Source organism: Canis lupus, chromosome 9 (assembly GCF_011100685.1).
Source record: "Canis lupus familiaris isolate Mischka breed German Shepherd chromosome 9, alternate assembly UU_Cfam_GSD_1.0, whole genome shotgun sequence".
Taxonomy (NCBI): domain Eukaryota; kingdom Metazoa; phylum Chordata; class Mammalia; order Carnivora; family Canidae; genus Canis; species Canis lupus.
In genome coordinates, this window is record NC_049230.1 from 52019957 (window position 1) to 52040576 (window position 20620).

Below are 20620 nucleotides of genomic sequence, written 5' to 3' on the forward strand. Positions count from 1 at the left end.
TGTTATTTCAACTGGAAATGGAATCTACTAGCAGGTGGAGTTGTGTTAAATACATGTAGATTGCCTCATGTGATAACTATTCCCTTTCCTTTGATTAGTGTTAGTATGGTTTATCTTTCTCTGTCCCTTTACTTCTTTTTTTTTTTTTTTTTAAGATTTATTTATTTGAGAGAGCGTGCCACAGCAGTGGGGGAGGGGGGAAGGGGGAGAGGAAGAGAGTCTTAAGAAGACTCTGCTGAGCACAGAGCCTTTCGTGGGTTCAGTCTCATGACCCTGAGATCATGACCTGAGCCAAAATCAAGAGTCAGGACGCTTAACTGACTGACCTACCCAGGTGAATCCTGTAGTGTCCTTTCACTTGAATCTGTAGTGTCTTTATATTTAAAGTAAGTTTCTTGTACACAGCATATAGTTGGGTCTTGTTTTCTGATTCACTCTGACAATCTTTTATTTGGTATATTTAGATCATTGACATTTAAGATGATTATTGATAAAAGTGGAAATTTCTCCTGTATATAACTGTTTTATATGTTACCCTTGTTCTTTGTTCTTATTTTTGTCTTCTATGCTTTTTCTGCCATCATGTTTTTTTTTTCTTTTTTTAGAGAGAGGAGGAGTGAGAGGGGCAAAGACGGAGAGAATCTTTTTTTTTTTTTTTTAAGATTTTTATTTATTCATGAGAGACAGAGAGGCAGAGACATAGACACAGGGAAAAGCAGGCTCCTCACAGGAGCCCTGAGCCAAAGGCAGACACTCAACTACTGAGCTACCCAGGTGTCCTGAGAGAGAGATCTTAAGCAGGCTCCATGCCCAGCCCAAGGCAGGGCTCAGTCTCACCACCCCAAGTTCATGACCTGAACCAAAATCAAGAGTTGGACAGTTAACCAACTGAGCCCCCCAGACACCCCTCTGCCACTGTGGTCTTAACTGAGCATTTTATAGGATTCTATTTTCTCTTTCCCCTTAGCATATCATTTTTTTATTTTTTTAGTGGTTGCCATAGAGCTTACAATACATATTTACAACTAATCTGAATCCACTTTCAGATAATACTTCATGGGTCATGTGAGTACATTATAATAATAAAATATTACTGATTCTTCCATCCCTTTTATCATTGTTGGCATTCATTTCACTTATGTATAAACATACATATACACACATAAGCAAATGTAATTGAATATATCGTTGGTATTATTTTGAATATTAGATCAGTTAAGAAAAAGAAACATAGATTTTAATTTTACCTTCATTTATTCATTCTCTGATGCTCTTTGTTTCTGTAGATCCAAGTTTCTGACCGATATGACTTTCCTTCTCAAGATCTTTTTTCAACATTTCTGGCAAGATGGAAATTTTTTTTTTTTTTTTTTAAGATTCTCTTTATTTACTTATGAGACACACAGAAAGAGAGGCGGAAACACAGGCAGAGGGAGGAGCAGGCTCCATGCCGGGAGCCCGACGTGGGACTCGATCCCGGGTCTCCAGGATCAGGCCCTGGGCCGAAGGCAGCGCTAAACCACTGAGCCACCCGGGCTGCCCATGAGCCACCCCAGCTGCCTGCAAGATGGATTTAATAGTGACAAATACCCTTAATTTTTCTTTAGGAAAGTCTTTATCCTTCTCTTTTAGAGAATAATTTCATTTTGTTCTGGATTTTAGGTTGGTGGGTTTTTTTCTCTCAACAACTTAAATATTTTGCTCCACTTCCTTCTTGCTTGCCTGGTTTCTGAGACGTTAGATGTAATTCTTACTCTTATCTTTTCTCCTCTGTAGGCAAGATGTTTTTCTCTACTGACTTCTCTTATATTTTTTTCTTTATCTTCGATGTTTCAGATTCCTGAAGTAGGAGTATGATATGTGTATGTATAGTTTTTGGCATTTATTCTGCTTGGTGTCCTCTGAGCTTCCTGGATCTGTGATTTGGTGTCAAATATTAATTTGGGGACACTTTCTGTCATGATTGCTTCAAATCTTGCTTCTGTTCCTTTCTCTCCCACTCCTGGTTGTCCCATTGCGTGGATGTTGAGTCTTTGGCACTTGCCCCATGTTCTTGGATATTATTTTTTCTTCCATTTTTGTTCTCCTTGCCTTTCAGCTTTGGTAGTTTCTGTTCCTAGATTCTCAAACTCAGCAGTTCTTTCCTCAGCCTTGTCCAGTCTACTGATGAACCCACCAGAGGCATCCTTCATTTCTGTCAGTGTTTCTTGATCTCTATAGCATTTCTTTTTTACTCTTAGAATTTACATTATCGTTTTTCTCTCTCTCTCTTTTTTTTTTAATAGAATGAAGGAGAGGACGAGAGAATATTAAGCAGGCTCCATAGCCAGCTTGGAGCCCAAGGCAGGACTTGATCTCACGAGTCTGAGATCATGACATGAGCCAAAATTAAGAGTCAGGCGTTTAACCAGCCGAGCCACCCATGCACCCCCATTATCATCTCGTGTGTGCTCTACTTTCTCCATTAAACTCTTAGTATATTAATTACAGTTTAATTTCCTGGTCTAATAATTCTAACATTCCTGCCATATCTGTCTCTGATTCTGATGCTTATTCTCTGTTTTTGGCCTTTGAGTGTGCCTTATCATATTTATTGTAAGGTGGAAATGATGTAGGGAAAAGGAACAGCCAGCAGTAAGTGGACCTTTAGTAATGTCGTGGTTGGTTGTGGAGGAGGGGCATTGTTCTGTAAACCTGTGACAGGTTACTCGCAGTCTTTGGTGAGCTTTGTCTCCTGGACTGTGAACCATACACATGCTTATCAGTTTCCTCCACCACCTCAGGTGGGATAGGATGGCCAGAATGGGCTGTAGTTGGTTATTTCTCTTTCCTCAAGTAGTTTGACTCTGGTAATTAAAGAATTTCTCCAAGATCAAGCCTTGGTAAGATCAGAATGTTCTAGGGACGCCTGGGTGGCTTAGTAGTTGAGTGTCTGCCTTTGGTTCGGGGCGTAGTCCTGGGATTCCGGGATCGGGTCCCATATTAGGCTCTCTGCATGGAGCCTGTTTCTTCTCCCTCTTCTTATGTCTCTGCCTCTCTCTTTGTGTGTCTCATGAATAAATAAATAAAATCTTAAAAAAAAAAAAAAAGATCAGAAGGTTCTGGTGTATTTCATACTGGTCTCTTTCCTTCTCCTTGTGCTGGAAGCATGAAGGGATTTTCTCTAGTACTCGGTGTAAGAGCTTGGAGGGGCTCCTTAGAGGTAGAACTAAGCAAACTGTGGGGTCCCCCTTATGACAGGGTCCCCCTAGATTTATTGTCACTCAGAGCCATCCATATTGAGCCTCAAGCAGCTCATCTGTTCTAGTTCAGGGTTTCCCCTCTCCTGGCACTGAGTGGTTGTTGATTTTTTTCAGCTTAATTTTTTACTTACTAGGATGAAATGGTGACTTCTAAGTTCCATATATGTTGAACTGGAAACCAAAAGTCACAAATTTTCCATGTTTCTCCCACTTGGAATTTTAGGTTCTGGATTTTACTATTGCTTGTTTGGGGAAACTTCGCTGTTTAACATTGACTTGCCAGAATGTTTTTACTTTCTTAATATGCTTTTTTGCTGTGTATATAGGTGGCACAGGAGTGGATCAGCTCTCCAAACAAAGAGAAATTCTATCAGTTGCATTTACGAAAATTTCCTGCTGATTATAAAAAATATTGGGAGTTTGTGGGTAAGTTCTTTCTTCTGTAATTTGAAATATATGGTAACTGGAGATATCTATTTGAGGAACTCTCAACCTCATTTAAATTTTCTGGGACCTAGGATTCCTAAGATCCTAGAAATTGTAATTTGTAATCTCTTACACAGAATGTTTAAAGTCTTAATTAATGAGGTTAATTAGTGGGACAGTTACAGATATAAAATTCATGGTTTTAACCATTCTGTAGTTAGAATACTACAGGCCAAAGTGGAAGCTGGACATGGAAGAGAAGGGTGAGTGAAGGGAACTTGACAAGACTATAATAGTGTTAATAGATTTTCTGAGTAAATCATCCTGCTGTCATCTACTCATTTCATCATTGGTCTGAAACACATATCACACTTAGGCATTAGTTATAAATCAACCAAACATCCATAATTCTTTAAAAAATTTTGCTTTCCCCACTCACCCCTAATCCATCCTACTCCATAGGATGACTTAAAATAAAAGGCATTTATCCTTTTGGGGAAAGGTACTGTATGTTCATTGTAGGACATTGAAATAATATTAGCCAGCAGAAAGATAAATGAATTTTATCATTCACCAATTCCCACTTTTCCAAGATAATCCTATGAAAATATTAGTATATATCTTACTGTGACACTGTCTACTCACCTATGTGAATTGTGTACATATGAATGTAGTAGGGTCATTTTACCTATTTTATGACCTTTTTCATTCATTGAGCAAATATTTATTGACTTTATGGTACCTGATAGGTAGCATATAATCCTAGATGCTATGTATATAGCTGTGAAGAAAACATAAGATTCTTGCTTTCAGAAGCTTATATTTGACTTAATTTTATTTAATATATTGTAAATGCCTCTCCAGCATTATTAAATAAGTGTATTTAATATTTGTAATTCCATTGTAAGTTTATTCCACAGATCTGTTTAACCAGTGGTGTCTACTTAGACATGTACGTTGTTTATAGCTTTTCACTGTTACGAATACTGAGTAAACTTTGCTAGGTCAAACAGCGTGCACATTTTAAGACTTGATCATATTGCCTTTGCTTACCAAAAGGAATCTGTCTCACTTCTAACATGAAAATGTAAGAATGTAGATCTCCCTCATTTGCTAGTTTCAACTTTGTTTTCCAGTTTTATGTCTGAAAAATGTATCTCATCTGAGGTTGTACTTTCCTTCCTAAATCTTTTCTGCCCATGTATATTCTTAGGAGGAAATGGGGGTAATTGTTCTTGCCCTTAAAAAAAATTTTTTTTTTTAATTTTGAGAGGGTGAGCATGGGGGGAGGGGCAGAGGTAAAAAGGAAGAAGGAGAGGAGCCGACTCCGCTCCTTCAGGGCTTGATCCCATGCCCTGAGATCAGGACCTGAGCCAAAAACATGAGTTGGTTGATCACCAGGTGCCCCCCCAAGCCCTTTTTCTACTAAGGAACTTGTTTTCTTCTTAATGTGTATGTATTGTTGTGGTGTGCTTTTTGCAGTTTGTTACTCAGTTTCATGTGCAGATTTTGAGGTGCAATTTCTACACGTTTAAAAATACCATATTTACTTCTTTATGGCTCTGACGTTGGTCCTAGAAAATGGATATTTTCATTCATTTCTTTTTTTTTTTTAAGGATTTTATTTATTTGACAGAAAGAGAGAGAGCAGGGGGAGGGGGAGAAAGGAGAAGCAGACTCCCCACTGAGCAGGGAGCCTGATGTGGGGCTTAATCTCAGGACTCTGGGATCATAACCTGAGCCAAAGGCAGACACTTAACTGATTGAGCTCCCCAGGTGCCCCACTTTCATATTTTCTTGTAGTGTTTTTTTATATATATATATATATATTTTTTAAGATTTTATTATTTTTTAAATATTTATTTATTTATTTATGATAGAGGCAAAGACACAGGAGGAGGGAGAAGCAGGCTCCATGCCAGGAGCCCGATGCGGGACTCGATCCCGGGACTCCAGGATCACGCCCTGGGCCAAAGGCAGGCGCCAAACCGCTGAGCCACCCAGGGTCCCCTTAAGATTTTATTTATTCATGAGAGAGAGAGAGAGAGGCAGAGACATAGGCAGAGGTTAGAAGCAGGCTCCATGCAGGGATCCCAATGTGGGACTCCCATCCTGGGCCTCTAGGATCACGCCCTGGCCCGAAGGCAGGTACTCAACCACTGAGAGACACCCAGGTGTCCCTATATTTCTTTTTAATATTGATATTTAAGTTATGAATTTATCTGGCATTATCGTGATCTTCTGTTAGAATCACATAATATCTATATTTGGCTTCTTTAACACATATGTAAGATTCATTAATTTTGTGTGTCATCATTATAGTAATATTTCAATATGTGAATTTGTCCTGATTATACTGTGTGATTTTTGTTTTTGTTCTGTTTTTATTATTTTACTGTTGATAGACATTTTTTTTCAGTAGTTTTTGGCCTGTGTGTCAGGTCCCCAAAGTTCAAGGACTTCTTAGGGCAACTCACAGGTATTAGCATATACTCATGCTCATGGTTGTGCCTATTATCTTAAGAGACTACAAAGCAGAATCAGCAAGGAGAGAAGCGCATGGGGTGAAGTATGGACAATACCAGGAGCAAGCCTCTTAAGAGTCTTCTCCCAGTAGAATCAGTCCAGAAATGGATTGTCAGAATGTGTGGCATGCATACTGTTACCTCCTAGGGAAGCTTATTTGAAACTTAGTGCCCCAACCACCCTCTCTGCCTGACCTAAATTCCTGACTTCCGGAAGGAAAGCAGGTATTTGGTATAGACCATATTCTTTTTGCAAACAGGCACAGCGAGGCATTCTCATCATCAAGCAATAATCCTGAGATCCAGGATCTCCGTGCTAAGGGCCAACCTCATAAGCAGACCTACCTTTCTGAGGATAGTATCCTCCGGCATGCTATGTTAAGTCTTACACAACATTTTATGATCAGTGCCACTGTGATATTCCTGTCTCAATGTTTGTGTGAGGGCATTTTTGTTGAGTCCTATATCTAGGGTGGTTTGTGAAGTCTCGGGGTATGTGTATGTTCAAGTTGACTAGGAAATGCCCAGTCCATTATACATTATACCCACCAGCAGTGTATGAGAAGTCCCATTGTTCGAGGTCTTCACCAGCACATTTGTATTGATTGTTGTGTTAGTTTCAGCCATTATGCCATGTTTGTATTGATGGCCTTTTGTGGTTTTATTTTGTCATATCCTTGTTATCAGTGAGGTTGAGCACCTTTTTTATATATTTAGTAGATACTTCAGTAATCTCTTTTGGGAAGTGCCTTTTCAAAGTTATTGTTAATTTTCTGTTATCTTTTTCTTATCGATTTGTAGTAGTTCCTTATATAATCTGGATGCATGCCATTCTCTCAATTTGACTTCCATTTTGACTCACTGATGTCTTTAAATGTTTTATTTTTATTAAAAATTTCTTTTATGGATGTATGTAATCCATAAAATCCATCATGTATGTATGTATGTATGTAATTACATCCATGTATGTATGTATGGATGTAATCTCTAATACCAACCTGGGACTCAAATTCATGACCCCAAGATTAAAAGTTGCATGCTCCCCAAATGAGCCAACTAGGCACCCCTAGAATTTCTTATTTTTAACATAGTAAATACATGTTTTTTTTTTTTGTTTTTTTTTTTTTTATTTACTGAAAACTCTGAGATCAAGACTGGAGCTGAGATCAATAGTTGGACGCTCCACCTACTGAGCCACTCAGACGCCGCTAATTTTTTTTTTTTATGGTTAGTCTTTGCCTCATTTAGAAACCTTTCCCTGCTGCAGATCATAAATATATTATCTTAACATCTAGAGCCAGGTGTCAGCAAATGACAACTTGCAGAACTACCCCATATCCCATTAGTGGACTGCCTTGGAGTATGATTTATACATTATTTTTAAAGAATTTTGGGAAAAGTCTATGAATATGCAACAGACTTTATGTGTGGCTTGCAAAGAAAACATTTGACTCTTGACAAAAAGTTTGCAACCCTTTTCTAGATGATTCATTGTTTTGTCAACCTGGGATTTCTTTTTATGCATGAATGGGATGTATAGGGAACATGTTTCAGTTTTTTTCCAAATGGAGTTGTGGTTTTCCTGGTGTTACTTATTGTTGAAAAGACTATTCTCTCCATGTTCTACAGTGCCATATTTGCCTAAATCTAGTGTCCATTTAATTCATGGATTTTTTTCTGTACTGATTTCTTCTTGATTGGATCATTTGCCACCCCTTGTGCTGATATCACATTGCCTAATTACTTAGTCCAGCTTTATAATGAGTTTTAGTGGCCACTGAACAGGTCCTCCTCCTTTGTTTTGCCTTAAGAGTGTCTTGGCTATTCTTGTTCCTTTGAGTTCCCATATAAATTTAAGAGGAAAAAATGGGGGAAATTGGGCAAGAATTAACATCTTCTCTCTTTTTTAAAATTTTTTTTCACTTATTTTATATTTTTAAAATATTTCATTTATTCATAGAGACAGACAGAGAGAGAGAGGCAGAGACACAGGCAGAGGGAGAAGCAGGCTCCATGCAGGGAGCCTGATGTGTGGGACTTGATCCCGGAGATCCAGGATCACACCCTGGACTGAAGGAGGCACTAAACCTCTGAGCCACCTGGGCTGCCCTCTCTCTTTTTTTCTTAATATGAGAATTGCCATCTTTCTAATTATTTTCTAATTTATGAATTCAGTTATTTTTGTTTATTTTCAATAATGTTTTATAGTTTACAGTGGGGAAGTTTTTTTTTTTTTAAGATTTTATTTATTTGAGAGAGCAAGAGGGTGGGTGAGAGGGAAAGCGAATCTGAAGCAGACTCTGCACTGAGCACAGAGTCCAACGTGGGCCTCGATCTCACAATCTGGAGATCATGACCTGAGCTGAAACCAAGAGTCAAAAGCTTAAACAACTGAGCCATCCAGGCACCTCTCATGATGGAGAGGTTTTACAGATCATCTTTGGTTTGATTTTGGGGCAAGCATCATTTGTAATTAGATTCAGTGAATATTGCTGAAAGATACAGACCTAAAATTTATAATAAGGTAACATTTTATTGCTAATATTGTAGTCGTTCCTTAATATCAGATAGCTAGTCAGTTTTCAAATTTCCAATTTCCTCATAAATAACAATTTTTTAAAAAGATTTATTTATTCATAGAGACACAGAGAGGCAGAGACACAGGCAGAGGGAGAAGCAGGCTCCATGCAGGGAGCCTGACGTGGGACTCAAACCCGGGTCTCCAGGATCACGCCCTGGACTGCAGGCGGCACTAAACCGCTGAGCCACTAGGGCTGCTCATGAATAACAATTTTTTCAGTCACTTTGAAATTGACACTAGTTGATGTGTCTTTTTTTTTTTAATATTTTACTTATTTATTTATGAGAGAGACACAGAGAGAGAGGCAGAGACACAGGCAGAGGGAGAAGCAGGCTCCACGCAGGGAGCCCGATGTGGGACTCCATCCCTGGACTCCAGGATCACACCCTGGGCCAAAGGCAGGCGCTAAATCCTTGAGCCATCCAGGGATCCTGATGTGTCTTTTTTAACTACAATTTTTTCTTCCTATTTTTCCCCCCTTTGTAATTTGTTTTATTGAAAAATTTGAGGTGGTGAGCCTTTAGAATTATTGTCTGTACTCATTGATTTGTCCCCCTGGTGCTTGTTAGTATGTTTTTTTGTCCTCTGCATTTCTTGTAAATTGATAATTGTATCTAGAGACACCATCGATTCTAGTTTGATTTATTATTTTTGGCAAGACTATTTCATAGATAGTGGTATGTGCCTTTATCAGGACGTGTATCATCTCTAATTTCTCTTTTATTAGTATTTACAACTGTTGATGCTTAATGCCTAAGTTAATTTATTAAAGTTGTAAAGTGATGATACTGTTATTTGATTATTTATTTATTAGCTGCAGTAATTCTATGAAGAAATTTCTCTGTATTATCTGGTTACTCTCTGGTATACTTTATATAGAAAGGTAGAAAAGTACTTGACTCTTGACCAGTTTTTAAAATAATGAGTTAATTCACTGCAAGCACTGGTGTTGACCAAAGTGCTTTTTAAAAAAAATTTCATAAATGCATGGACTTAAATATACTTGTGTTTCTGTCTATTATAATTTAAACCCTTTAGGTAGGACCCTACAAGTTTTTGAGAGTGGCTGTCTGATATGACCGATATCCTCTATATTCTTTGATCCTGTATCTGAACTTGGCAATTCGCTAAGTAGCCTTAGCATCCTGTAGAAGAAAATGGTATTTCAAGAATAATATAGTATGGGGTGGCTTAGTTGGTTAAGCATCTGCCTTCTCAGATCATGATCCTTGGGTCCTGGGATCAAGCCCCACATCAGGCTCGCTGCTCAGCGAGGAGTCTGTTCCCTCTGCCCCTCCCCCCCGCTCATGCTTCTCTCCCTCTCTCTCAGAAAAATAAAATCTTCAAAAAAAAAAAACAGTATAATAATACACTATATTTCATGTAGACATAAGAATACAGAAAGGTTGGGGAAAAAAGATTGGAGAAGGAAACTTATGCAAATTGCACTAAAAGAATATGTGTTTAGGGGTGTTTCAGTCGGTTGGGCATCCTCCTCTTGATGTCAGCTCAGGACATGGTGTCAGGGTTGTGGAGTCCAGCCCCATTCAAGGCTCCATGCTCAGTGGGGAGTCACCCACATGTGCACATACTTTCTCTTTTTCTCTCCTCTAAAATAAATAAAATCTTAAAGACCTGTTTAGCTCTGTTAATATCAGACTAAATAAACTAAGACAGAAAATACTACCAAAGAAAGATCTTTTCATAATAATTCAGCAGAAGAGATGACAATTCTTAATGTATCTATATACCTAATAAAATATATAAAGAAGTCTCAGATAGAATTAGAGTATACTTTTTACACATATATGAGGCTTTGAACCATTAAATTACCAAAAGTGAATTTAAAAAAAAAAAAAAAGTAAATGAGACAAAATAGAAGTAAATGAACCTGATTATATATTACATGTATTACCTTTTGTTTTAGTTGAATACTTCTGTTTTTTTTTTTTTCTCATTTTAAAATTTCTTTTTTATCTGTTTTTAGTTTGGAAATTATACCTCAATTTATAAATCTTTAGCTATTTAAAACAGGTTAAAACTTATATGCATCCTTGATTTATCAAAGTCTGTAGTTTTATTTTTTAAGTTTTAAGGTTTTGTTTAGTTTTTTTTTTTTTTTAACTATTCATGAGAGAGGCACAGAGGCGGAGATATTGGCAGAGGAAAAAGCAGGGTCCCCAGGGGAGCCTGATGTGGGACTTGATCCTAGAACCCTGGGATCATACCTTGAGCCAAAGGCAGACACTCAACCAGAGCCACCCAGGTACCCAAAGTCTGTAGATTTAGTAGCTCTTTTAAGTGTCTCCATAACTAAGGCAAAACCTTTTAAACTGTGTGAGACATAATCTGTAGCTCCCAGGACAGTCCTTTGTTGTTTATTGAGTTTTTATCTTCTCCTGTGCTTTGCTTATTTTTGGTCGTTATCTTTGAAAAGTCGTTTATAAAAATAATTTGAGGCCTAGGATGATATTATCTTCCTCCAGAGAGGATTTTCCTTTACTTCTGCCAGACTTCTGGGGGCACCTGCAATGTGGGATCATCTGGTTTAAGGGATTGGGCTTTTCTGAAGCACCCAGGTGTTTGGAAGCTGGGCTATAGTCCATGTCAAGGTGGGTTTGCTCTTAGTTCATCCTCGGGGGGCTGTAGTCCATGTCAAGGTGGGTTTGCTCTTAGTTCATCCTCAGGTATAATCCTTAGTCCTTTGTAGTCCCAACCTGAAGCATATTGGGGTACCAGGGTCCCTACTCTGCAGGCCCCAGACTCCACAATTTTTGTCTTTTTAGTCCGACAAAGCTGTCCCAGGTATGGCCTGGCCTCTAGGCTGCCACTCCCAAGAGTAGTTCAGGTGTTTCTATGGGAAATACTGGGCTGACTCCAGCAGATTTCCACATTCTTTTGAATCCCAGCAGTAATTCTTCACTACTGTATTTGATCTCTGATGCCTTCAAATAGATAGTCTTGCCTGCCACGTTTCATTTATTTGTTTAGAAAGATTTTATTTGTTTTGGGAGAGATAGTACACAAGTGTGAGGAGAAGAAGAGGGAGAAGCAGACTCCCTGTTGAAACCCGATGTGGGGCTTGATCCCAGGAATCTGAGATCATGACCTGAGCCAAAGTCAGAATTTTAACCAAATGAGCCACCCAGATGCCTCTTACCTGCCACATTGTAAAATCTTGTTTTGATTTAGTGGTCCTGTCTACCCAATCCCAGTGCTTGTATTTTAGTCATTGTGTTGTTGCTGGATCTGGCAGTTGGTGCTGAACTTTCTTGTTCTAGTGCTTGTTCCGTTTTCCCAGCCCTAGTAGTTTACAACTAGCCTTACCCCCTTATTTGAAATGCCACTACTAGTAGGTTCAAAATTCTTACATGTCCTTAGATCTGTTTGTGAGTTTTCTTCTGGGATTTTGAAAGTAAAAGTGAGCAGAAGAGAAAATTTCTTGGTTAAAAAGTAAAATAAACTTCAAGGAAATTTACTCCTTTTGAATATTATGATTTTATTTTGGCTTTTTAGCCATTGTTAAACATTTTATAATACTATAACCTGTATTTGAGAATGTTAACTGGCTTAGAGTATCATTTGGAAGTATATTAACAAAGTTTAGTGCTGTACACTTGCTTGAACTTAGTACAGGGATTTAATATTCTTTAATCTTACTGAAAATAATTCTGTTAGAGTCAATGCCAACTTATTATTGTTTCATAGTTCATCTTGAAGAATGTGAACTAGCCAAACAGCTTCATCCAAAGGAAAATGATTTGGTGTTTTTGATTTCTGAAAGACAAAATGGAGAGAAGAAAGATACAGAGAGAAATCGCATGCAGGATCTCCGTGAATATCATTGCGGTTATGTTCATAAGTTTCGCCGCACTTCAGTCAGTAAGTAGATAATGTAAAGAGTAACATGTCTTTTAATTTTTATCTGAGTTGTGCTTTACTAGCCACATGTTCGTTACACATATTCGAAACATGTATTTGCCAGGTTGATTACCTGTCATTCAGAGTCCTTTTTTTAGTTTTTCTAAATTCATCTGGGAAAGGCCCAGTTCTTATTACTCTAGACTTAGGAAAAAAAGCTTTCTTTTGTAATGTCCTCTCTTTCTCTGATACATTCCTTCATTGTGTTTGTTATTAAACAATATGCAAAATCATCTTTTTTATATCTTAAATCACATTCCAACCTTGGTTTTGTGGCTAAGTATCATTAGAAGACCAAGACATGTAATTCATTATAAGACAACTTGAAGGTTTTGCTGTTTCCATCACTCCCATCCCTTATTTTGTAGGGACCCTTCTGGGAATAGCATCACAGAAGTAGTGTACCTGCTGAATACCAGGCCATGTGCCTTGTCCTTCCTGGGCACATTTATCTTCCTCAGAGCCTTATAAAGCAGTAAGATTTATTTGTCTTGTCCTCATCAGGAAATGAGGGCTCAGGGATGTTCAGTAACTTACACAGTGTTATTCTCCGTATTAAGTGGTAGGCCTAGAATTGAAACCTGCATATGTTTTGACTGCAGGGTAGTCTGCATTCTTTATTGTATGCCAGGCAGCCTTTTTAACATTGCTGCTTTCTTAGTCTCAATTATGTGAAGAGAACATGAGTTCATTATTCCTTTGCCTTTTTACATCCAGTCTTAAAAACAGAGCTCTTTAGAGTTGAGCGTCATGCTGCGCTGTAATTGGTGTGCTGTATTTCTATCATAATTGTGGTCCAGCCCCAGTTCTTCTGTGGAATGCATATAGGGGAATAGCAGAAGGGTACATAGCTTAGTCTGTGCTTTTGACTCTTGGAAGTGATGACACTTGCCGTATTTATATTTCTAAGGTATTCTCCTTCTAAACTCCTCAGTTGTCCAACTGACATCTCCATTTAAATATCTTTTAGACAAAAAAGACCAAAGGAGGCACTTGATGTTCTGCCTGACATCAACTATTCCTTCTTTTTTTCCCATCTCAGTAAGTGGGGCTTGCATTTTTCTAGTTGCTCAGGCCAAAAACCCCAGTCATCCTTGATCCTTTGTCTTACACCCTACATGTAATTCATCAGCAAATCCTGTTGACTTTTCCTTAGCAAAGTACCCAAAGTCCAAGCCCCACATCTGCTACTACATCCTGGTCCACATGACCATCAACCACAGTGGCCTCCTGTGGCCCGTTTGCTTTTGTGCTTTTCCCATTGCATTTATTCTTCATCGGCAGTAAAGTGATTCTTTTAATATGTAAGTTCAAGCACGTCACTTCCCAGTAGAAAGCTGCCCTGCGGCTTCCTACTTGACCCAAAATAAGGTTCAAATTCAGTATCGTGGTCTTGCAGACCCCTTTAAAATGGAGCCCCGTTTTCTTCTCGACTCTTGTCACACACATCTCCCTACTTTTTCTTCCAGCCATTCTAGGCTTGATCCTATTCCTGAAATACTCCATTCACATCTCTGCTTCTTGGTCTTTGCATTTGCTGAGTCTTTACCAGTAACACCCTCTCTCCAGATGAGGACATGGCTTACTCATTATTTCAAGTTTCTGCTCAGATACCATCTTATCAGGAGACTTTCCCCTGACTCACCTATCAATGGTAATACCCCTTGCATCCCTCATACTTCTTCATTCCCTTTCTCTGCTTTCTTCATTGTGCTCATCACTACCTGACATGTTTATGTGGTTATCTGCTTCCTTCTTCTAAAAAATAATTGCCTGGTTCTTGGGCATTATTTCACATTTGAGTGAATTACTTAAATAATATATCATACAAAAAATAATATCATACAAAAACATAAGTTATAAAATACATACATAATTCTGAATAACATTTTTATTAGTTGGATCGCATTATTCACTGGCAACTGAAATTGTTTTTTCTCCTTCTTGATAATAGTGCGCAACGGGAAGTCTGAGTGTTTCCTTTACATCCAGACTCAAGATAATTTGCCAGTCAATTTAAATGAATTCGTGAAATGTGTTGTAATCAGTTCTCTGGTAACTACGCAAAGGAAGTTGAAAGCCATGTCTCTGTTGAGTGGACGGAACCAACTGGCCAGAGCTGTTCTTAATCCAAATCCCATGGACTTCTGTACAAAAGATTTACTAACTACAACGTCTGAGAGAATTGTGAGTCATGGTTAAACGAGAATGGAAAGTCAGAAAATTTCATGTCAGAATGTGACATCATTTTGTGTTTATTCATTGCACATTCCTTTGTATCTGGGACAAAGACATATCCCTGTGCGTGCACAGTGATGTAGTGCTCCATCTTCTTTAAGTTGGCAGTCTGTGTTATGTTACTCAGCTTACCTCAGGAAAAAGGCATAGTGCAATAAAGAATTGAAAATATGCTTAAAGAGCAGCATTAAAATGTTAGATGAGTATCCTACTTAAATGCTTGTTAGGTAATTAAAATTCAGAGGTAGGAGTGGGTTAATAGAGTTAATTTTGCATTTGAATGATTGAAAGAGAATTTACAGATAAAGTTGCCATTTTGCATGAAAACATGTTCTAGCTGTGAGAGCCATATAGTCACTCCAGGAGATTAATACAGAGGAAGGCAAGAGAAAAGTAATAGTGTTTGGACCACTGCTGTGTGCTAGAGCTTTCCTGTACAGTATCTCATTCACTTCTTGTCCTCCCAGAAGTCCCAGGTTTAATGGATGACAGAGGCATAGGCTGAGGAGGTTAGGAGTTTGGAGACCTAGCTTTTGTGAGTGAAGCTGAGGTTTAAGTTTAGATCTGACCCAAAATCTGTGCTCTTTCCACTGTAGCACTTGAGTTAGGAAAGAAAGTCTTGGAATTTTTTTTATCGTCTAAGGAAAAAATAAATAGAAGAAAAGTATAGAACAGTTTATTGTGATCCTCTTTGTAAGAACCACAAATACAAATGCAGTTATAGTAGTTGTAGATGGGGTGAAGCCTGCAGACACTCATAAATAACTTGATAGTAGTGAAATTGTTTCTTTAGATTAAAGGTCATTTTGGGTGATCATCATCAAACCTTCTGTTTTATAAAGGTTAGAAGAAATTCAAACGGAGGTTTCCTCTTCTTGCCACTCCAGGAAGAGCAACTCATTTTCACTAATGTCTTTTGCACAGGTCGCCTACTTAAGAGATTTCAATGAAGACCAAAAGAAAGCAATAGAAACTGCATATGCCATGGTCAAACACTCCCCGTCAGTTGCCAAGATCTGTCTGATTCATGGACCACCAGGAACAGGGAAATCAAAAACTATTGTTGGCCTCCTGTACCGCCTCCTGACAGAGGTAGAGTATGTGAGGGTGTCATTGTTGTTTGCTGAGAGCATTGTTACACACAGATTAACTGATATGTGTAAATAACTACTATCGGTCTTTTCCCCTGCACTGTGTGTATCTTTCTGATACCATGTGAAACCATATCAGAGAAAGAGGTAGCAGGAGAGAGGGTATAAAGAGTGAAGAGGGCAGAAAATGCTGGCCTGTGTGACAGTGTTCTGAAGGGCTAGAATGGTGGCCTCCTGGCTTTGTTATGGGTCATGTGTAATGCCAGGAAACTGTCTGGATTGTATTGTATTGCTGGGCTACGTTTTGGTTGGATTGAATATGGAGTAAAATAAGTGGACATGAAGTGAGGCTCAGGGAAGCTATGATAAAGTGTCCTGCTAGAGTAATTTTAATGTCCATGTAAAGATGTAGGTGCTCTTACTTTATTTATTTATTTTTAAGATTTTATTTATTTATTCATGAGAAAGAGAGAGGCAGAGGCACAGGCAGAGGGAGAAGCAGGCCCCATGCAGGGAGCCTGATGTGGGACTCAATCCCGGGACTCTAGGATCACACCCTGGGCCGAAGGCAGGTGCTAAACCACTGGGCCACCCAGGGATTCCCCTCTTACTTATTTTTAAATATTCGTAAGGAGGAGGAGCTTTCAAACATAATGGAAGTAGAAAAAAACTGGAAAACTCTGTAACAAAGCTCATCAGTATTTTTTGTCTGTTTGGCATGTGTGTGTCAAATTGTAGAACCAGAGGAAAGGGCATTCAGATGAAAACTCCAATGCCAAAATCAAACAAAACCGTGTCCTTGTGTGTGCACCTTCCAACGCAGCTGTTGATGAACTTATGAAAAAAATCATCCTTGAATTTAAAGAAAAATGTAAAGACAAGAAGAATCCTTTGGGTATGATACTTATATGGCTTTTAATTTGTTTTTGGTTTTATTCTCAGTGTTTAGTATGGTCAATTTTGAATGCCAAAGAGCAAGCCAGTTTGAGTAGTAACTTCTGCTTGGGGCTGTGGCGCATATGTACTCATCAATTCATCTAGCAGATTTTATTGAGCACTTAACTCTGTGCCAAGGCACTGTGCTAAGTACTGACATTTCAACAGTGAAACCTTCCAAGAGACAGTAATGAGGAAGCAGATCAGTGGGCAATTAGAGTATAAAGCTATACGTTCTATAAGAAAAGTAAGATGTGGCTGCTCTCAGACACCTTAAAACGGCCCTTGGTCCAGTCATGGGAGGGTTAGGGAAAGCTTCTGGAAGAAATGATGTCTGAGATGAATCCTGCAGAGCAATTAGGAGTTAGCCATGGGAAAGGATAAAGGGGGATGTGGAGAACTCTAGCAGAAGCTTCTATTCACTAGAAATGACCAGAGGTGAGAGAACCTCTGTGTAGTAAGTACAGCTAGAGTATAATGAGCCCCATGAAGGCGAAGGTTTGGGGGTTTGTTTACTGTACTCTCTCCAGTGAGATACAGGTGGTGAGGGCAAATAGGTACTGTTTTCATTGGGGAGGTGTGTGAGTTCTGTATTGGGTTTGATGTCAAGTGGACTTCATGTGATAGGTCAAGAGTTTATAAAAAAAACCTTGATCTTGCATAAGTAGACCTGGAAGTAAAAATTCTGGGTTGAAGGATTTGTGCATCTTCAGTTTTCTAGGTAGTGCTAGATTCTTCTCGGAAGTGGTTCTAACAGTTTACATGCTCTGGAACGGCTCCCATGCATATGCATTGATGTGATTTTAACATTTCCCTGGCTGAGGAAAGGTGAGCACTCTCACATGTGTGCTGACAGCCCAGCAGGGCTAGGATCAGGACAAGGCCACGTAGGCATCCGGGTTGGATCTTCAACTTTAGTGTTTTTTGTTTTTTTTTTTTAAAGATTTATTTATGATAGACATAGAGAGAGAGAGAGGCAAAGACACAGGAGGAGGGAGAAGCAGGCTCCATGCAGGAGGCTGACGTGGGACTCGATCCCAGGTCTCCAGGATCACGCCCTAAGCTGCAGGCGGCGGTAAACCTTTGCGCCACTGGGGTTGCCCTTCAATTTTGTTAGAAAATAGTGTCTTCTGGCTGTAGGAAAGAACTTTGGTCTTTTACACTGCATTCATATCACTTCTTTTCACTACTGAAAAGCTGTCCTGAGAGTCTTTATTTTTTATTTTATTATTTTTTATTTACTCATGAGAGACACAGGCAGAGGGAGAAACAGGCTCCACACAGGGAGCCTGACGTGGGACTCGATCCCGGGGCTCCAAGATCATGCCCTGAGCTGAAGGCGGCACTAAACTGCTGAGCCACCCGGGCTGCCCCTGAGAGTCTTTAAAGAAATGTCTTGGACATCTCGCCATTAAGTAGGTGTTGATTTCTGGGGTTTAGTATTTACCCTTTATCAAGATAAAGAAGTTCCTGTGTCAGTTTCTATCTTGAAGGGCCATTGAATTTTATTGCATGCATTCTTCTTATTGCATTTTCATGAAGCTTTTTTCTTTAATCTGTTAATTGGGAAAACTACAATGTTTTTGTAATGTTAAAGTATCTTTGATTCATAGAGTAAGACCAACTTGGTTATGTATTATTTTTTAACACATTGCTGGATTGCTATTTTATTTAGGATTTTAAAACTAGTACTCATGAATGAGGCCGGCCCGTGACTTTCCTTTGTCATATCTTTGTTTTTTGTTACACTGACTTTAAAAAGGGAATTGGGGAGAATTTTTTGTTTATTCATGGAATGATTAATATATGACAGAGATTATCCATTCCTTAAAGATTAATTTGTTTTTAGTGTTGTTGTCTTTTTTGACAGATTGTAAGTTCTAATCTACTGTTCAAATGTCTTTAACTGTTATAGGCATATTCAGGTTTCTTTCTTTTAGTGGATTAGGCTAATTTTTTTTTCTTTCAAGAAAAATTGACACTTCCTCTTAGTTTTCAAATATATTGGCACAAGGTTGCCCATTGTATTCTCATTTTAAAACTCTCAATGTATTTTGATTGGGTCACCTTTGTCATTCCCTGTATTATATATTTGGTCTCTAAATCCGCATGTGGCATGGGCCTATGGTTGGAAAGTCCTGGAAGAGAATTTAGTTTTTCCCAGCTAAGCCTCGGCACAGTTAGATTCACTTCATTTTCATCCTCCTGTCTCTTCCAGACCCTTTTCCTTTCCAGGAGTCTTTAAAATCCAAGCCTTCTTATAAAGTTTGTCTTCATTGGAATGATAGTTTTGCCAATATAGACATTTGTCAAAACTCTGTAGAACTAAAGATTTTTAAATATGTGCATTTCATTGAGTGTATGGGGAAAAAAAATTCTGAGCACCTAGACAGTACCAGCCCCAACTCATCCTGTTCCCCCAGGGAAGCCTCTGCAGCTCATGGGCTTTCAATTCTGGTTTTGAGCTTTTTCTTTGTTTTTGGCTCCTAGGAATTTCTCTTCCATTTCTGTGAGCTCACCCTGCAGTTTAAAAGATGTCTGTTTTAATTTATGGAGCATTTCTAGGTGTTTGTAGTGGGTGAGTTTCCAGGTAATTTCGTCTTCGTTTATCATGGGAACACAAGTAGGTTAGCAGTTTTGAAATCTTCAGGTAAATCTTGGCCAGAGATTATGGCTTCAAATTTAGAAGAATGAGCTGAACTAGGAACAAAAATATGTTGTAGATATCTGCTTTAATAAGTTATTCATTCATTCAACTTAGATTTATTGTACTTCTGTGCCAGCCGCTGAAGTAGCTGGCAACCACAGCAAAACCCTATTCAGTGGAAGGAGATTGACAATAGAAGAAGTACGTGATGTGTCAGTTTAGGATAAGTGCTGATTGCTATTTTAGCGCAATGATGGAGCTGGAGATTTTTAGATTAAATAACATATAAAATGTGGTGACCTAAAATAAAGGTGTGGTTAATAGCCACTTAAATGAGATCTAGTGTTGGCAGTTCTCTACTCCACGATTTCCAGCACTTTGTGTCCCTTAGATTCTGGGGTAGCAGCATGATGTTTGGAATAAAGTTTCAAAAACTTTGTTGTGAATATACCACAGAAAAGGATTTGATAGTTTTTACTAAATGATTCTTTCTTGGAAATTCAAATATGTATTAATATATGAAAATCTTTACATATCTGAAATATCCTGTGGTTAAGAAGTTTCTTATTTTACTCACCTTTCCCAAACGTATTTTACTGTGGAATGTTGTACAGAACATAGTTTGAGAAATGTTGATACAATTCAGTCTCAACTTTGTACTGTCCTGTTTATGCAACCTCTGTAGCTTTTATTTGGTAGAAATGGTAAGTACCGTGTAGGGTGGTTAGTGAATGTCTAATGTGTATGAAGCCTCTAGTGGAGTTCAGGTGTGTAGTTGATATAATTAATGTTGGCTCCCTTCCCTAATTGTTAATATGCTTACTTGCCAATAGGTTGGCAGTGTCCTTATTAATCTGTAAGTATGATTTTTTTAATCAACAGGAAACTGTGGAGATATAAATTTAGTTCGTCTGGGTCCAGAAAAGTCTATTAATAATGAAGTCCTAAAATTCAGTTTGGATAGCCAAGTTAACCACAGAATGAGTAAGTACTAATTAAGGCACATAGTAACA

The 20620-nt window shown here is 38.5% G+C and overlaps 1 protein-coding gene across 12 annotated transcripts in view; it reads left to right on the forward strand.

Moving 5' to 3' along the window:
• SETX (senataxin) overlaps positions 1-20620 on the forward strand; it is an 80625-nt gene that overhangs the window by 36239 nt on the left and 23766 nt on the right. For all 12 annotated transcript variants that reach the window (XR_005364869.1, XR_005364868.1, XM_038548938.1 and 9 more), the window contains 6 exons: positions 3569-3668; positions 12483-12656; positions 14650-14882; positions 15858-16025; positions 16763-16919; positions 20490-20591. Coding sequence is in view for 10 of the 12 variants with exons in the window: in XM_038548938.1 (XP_038404866.1) it covers positions 3569-3668; positions 12483-12656; positions 14650-14882; positions 15858-16025; positions 16763-16919; positions 20490-20591 (934 nt within the window). In the remaining 2 variants the exon portion in view is untranslated. The remainder of the gene's footprint in view (positions 1-3568; positions 3669-12482; positions 12657-14649; positions 14883-15857; positions 16026-16762; positions 16920-20489; positions 20592-20620) is intronic.